We start from the raw sequence: 3,811 nt of genomic DNA, 5'->3' as shown, positions 1-3,811 counted from the left end.
GCCCTCTGGAGCACCGACTCTGGGGACTGCCCTTCTGTATGAGTAAAGGGCATACATGGAGAGCACTGTCTTTTCCTTAAAGCTGTTATATGATTGCAGTCATGTGGTAGTGGGTAGCAGCTACAATCATACAGAAGAGTGCTGTTTGAACCCTGTAATATCATTACCACTCTATGGTAGAACTTGAATGCATACGGAAGCCCCTGTTTGGGCTCCCTGTACTCAAGGGACCTCAAAGTTCAACTAGGGAACTGTTCTACATCTGGAGGGAGTACTACATCATAGGGAGTTAGCTGATTTGAACACATAACAACCAACAGGCAGTAAAGGCTGCACTTGATTCTCTATTAGTTTTGTGAGTGTCTAGAAAAGCATTGGGCCTTCTCTCCACAGAGACCCTATGGTTCAGAGAGGCTAGGTGTTAAGTGTAACTCGCCAAGAGCACACATCTAGTCTGTAGTGAGGCTATAAAACACCTAGTAAACAGGAAAGAAGAAAAGCATGCAAAGGAAACTGTCTCAAGGAGTCAGACAAGTGAATCTACTTAAGTGGTTGGGGAGGTATACCTCTTAGGTAGGTTTGCGTCACGTTGCCAAGTTCTTGCTGCCAATCTGGGACACAGGGTGAGTTTTCTGACAACACACACCACTCGATTATGTAGTTCTTCACAAGTTTAGGTGGAGGAGTCCATTCTACCCAGAGGTTACTATCTTTGGGGAATGCTTTAAGATCCACTACAGGGTGAGACGCTTTAAAACAAAGTTCAATGAAGATAGAATCAGTCAACACTCACAGATCTGATATTTCAATATTTTACCATCATATCCAAACCATGTGGCTCATAAAGCTCCAAAATAAAATACACTTACACAGGTAGTCAATTTATTTTTTAAACTCAAATTCTCTCTTTTCTAAAATCCCCAGAGGTTTTTATGTATTTAAGTTATTACTGTGTCTCTGTCCTTTTAATAAGCTAGCCGTAAAGTTTAAGTGAGCCACACAGGGCTGGAGGTACTTCCTAAGTCCTGATGGCGGAGCCTCCTGATCTCAGTCTGTGGCCACTGCTGCCAAGCACAGAGAGCAGCTGCTGTGCCGTGCTTTTTGGGACCCTGTCCACATTTAACCCCGACACCCGCAAGTGAGGCTTTGCCTTATACGCACCTTTGAAGTGGGAGCTGGGGATGGTGAGGTCAGCTGCACTTGATTTCCCAACTGTATTTCTCGCTGTTAGAGATGCTATATAGCGATTATTTGTGAGATTTACTATCAATTCTGTACCATTAACTGTGTAATTCTGTGAAAATGATTTCCACTGTGTAAGAATCACTTCATAATCCAAGATTTTTCCATTGGCTTCTGAAAGAGGTAATTCCTATAATAAAATTTTACCAAAAATTATTTTATGAATCTTGAATAATCATTTTTCACATTCACAAATTCTTTATGTCAAACCTATAAATATTTAACTGGAAGGAAAAGACAAACTCATTTTAAAAAAAGATTCATTTATGTTTATGTATATTAGTGTTTTGCCTGCATGTCTGTACACATACTGTGTTCATGACTGCGCCCATGGAGGCCAGAAGACAGAGTCTAGATTCCCTGACGGGGGCGCAGGTAGTTGTAAGCTACTATATGGGTACAGGAACCAAACCTGGATCCTCAAGAAGAGCAACCAGTGCTCATAACTACTGAGCTGTCTCTTCAGTCTGAGCTCATGTTGAATTTAGTACTACAAGAAAGAATATAAACAAAATCAGGAAAAGAGCCCTTTAACTGAAGCGGGCTGTAGCATGGTCTAGCTCCTGGTTCTGCACTGTTCTACGCAGCTGAGATGCTGGTCTACATTATTTACCCTTCGGAATTTTTCTCTCTACCTTTTAAAGTATGATGGGTTGAATCAGCACATGTGTGGCCTCATCAGCCCACATTCTGCTGTCTCTAAGCCTTTCTCAGTTTCTCTCTAGGAGGCTCCCCTAATGAGTCCAGGGAAGTTCATAACACCGGCCCTGTTCTCACAGAAGTTACCCTTTTATGAACTGTGCAGAACTCCCAAATGAGGGATCAGCTAAGTTCAGAAACTTGGTTGGCTTCTTCAATAGCTGTATAAGGCTTTGTGATTCTTTACATTAACATTATAAAATGCCTGAAGGAAATTAAGATGCATAGAATAAAAATCTAAGTATTAAAAAACTTAAAATAACATTTACATGCATTTATGTGGGATGAGTATAAATCTTTTTGTAATTTTTTTGTTTTGTTTTGTTTTGTTTTTACCTTCCATATGAGCCGTGCAGATCTAGGTTCCTGGGTATGTGATGAATTTATCTTATACCAAAAACTTGGTGGTTTGGATGGTCCTAAAAGAAAACACAAACTTCATAAAATAAAATGTTTTTTATCTTAACTATACAGTAAAATTCTGAAGTGATTCTTTTTGTTCTTGATGGTCTTGCCCTTCAATCACAGTGTTTCTCTTTCCAGCAGCAGGCCCACTGCAGTACAGTGTACTGGGTCTTTTACTAGTCAGGCAACAGCTGATCATTTAGAACACCACCATCTTTCAATTTCTTTATTTGAGATGGGGTTTTGCCTTGTTAGCTAGGGCTGGTCAGAACTTCTAGATTCAAATGATTCTCCTGCTTCGGCCTCCTGAACAGCTGTGCCATGGTGCCTGGCTGTGGATTACAATGGAAGGCTTTTCTAATCTTAATGTTAAGTATATTCTAACAAACAGACAAAGAGGCATCACTATTTGTTTCTTGTGTTGCAATGCTTCCTCCTGCATGGAGCCTCACTGTATTTACAGGCTGCTCTGTAAAGAGAGTCTCATTTCTTCAGGTGTATTTGTTTAGACTTTGAGTGTTTCACCTGCATGTTTATCTATGCACTATAGCACGCAGTGCCCGTGGAGGATGAGAGAGTGGGATCCTCTGAACTGGAGTTACAGACTATGAGCCGCCATGGGGAGGTTAGAAACTGAACTCCGGGTCTTTAAGAGAACAAGTGCTCGTACTCACTAAGCCACCTCACTAGACCCAAAGAGACCATTTTTAGACCCTAGACCTTTTTGTGCTTTTATATTCTGTACAGTACTTGTAATTATAATTTAATCAATGATGAAAAAAGGAAAATTAAAGCAAACCAACCCAAAGCCCAAATCATTCCTTTTCCAAAGGCTTATCAAATGCTGGTAGGGAAAATAAAAATGTGTCACACATATTTTTGACAGTGTTTTATTTTGTTTTTGAAATAGGGTCTCACTATGTAGCTCTGGCTGGCTTGGAACTCAAATTCACTGAGAGCTTTCATCTCTGACTCCCCAATGCTGGGATTAAATTAGGCATGCTCCACCACACCCAGCTTTGACAGTGTGATTTTTAATGAATTAGGAAATGATTCTCTAGTTAGGGGTATCTTGAGACCACCTTCTTTGAATAGAGTTAAGTGAATGATTTTTTAATAACAACTAAAATACTCTTTCATAAAAATGTAACCTAAGCAGGTATCAAAAAGATTTACACTATCAATAATACATATCAAGTTTTATGATGCCCTTACAATGAAAAAATAAAACACTACAGTTTGGCTAAAATGATCATTTCTAAGGAGCAGAGAGGTCTGTATCTTTAAAATGTGGCAACACAATTCATAGCCAGAATTCCACTGGTGTGTTCTCCTCATCCAGCTGTCTACTTACATACATGATCCCAGCTGTCTACTTACTGTCTGCATACGTGATCCCAGCTGTCTACTTACATACGTGATCCCAGCTGTCTACTTACATACATGATCCCAGCTGTCTACTTAC

At 40.0% G+C, this 3,811-nt stretch overlaps 1 protein-coding gene across 2 annotated transcripts in view; it reads right to left on the bottom strand.

The window, feature by feature from the left end:
- Il6st (interleukin 6 signal transducer) overlaps positions 1–3,811 on the bottom strand; it is a 39,684-nt gene that overhangs the window by 11,421 nt on the left and 24,452 nt on the right. The window contains exons 9-11 of one of the 2 annotated variants that reach the window (XM_005356799.2): positions 2,278–2,360; positions 1,162–1,372; positions 567–749 (exon numbers count right to left, since the gene is read on the bottom strand). In XM_005356799.2, the coding sequence (XP_005356856.1) occupies positions 567–749; positions 1,162–1,372; positions 2,278–2,360 (477 nt within the window). The remainder of the gene's footprint in view (positions 1–566; positions 750–1,161; positions 1,373–2,277; positions 2,361–3,811) is intronic. The other variant, XM_026783730.1, reaches the window with a different exon arrangement.

This window comes from Microtus ochrogaster, chromosome 19 (genome assembly GCF_000317375.1).
Source record: "Microtus ochrogaster isolate Prairie Vole_2 chromosome 19, MicOch1.0, whole genome shotgun sequence".
Lineage (NCBI taxonomy): Eukaryota > Metazoa > Chordata > Mammalia > Rodentia > Cricetidae > Microtus > Microtus ochrogaster.
The sequence above is the reverse complement of the archived record's forward strand: the minus strand, read 5'-3'. Positions and strand labels throughout refer to the sequence as shown.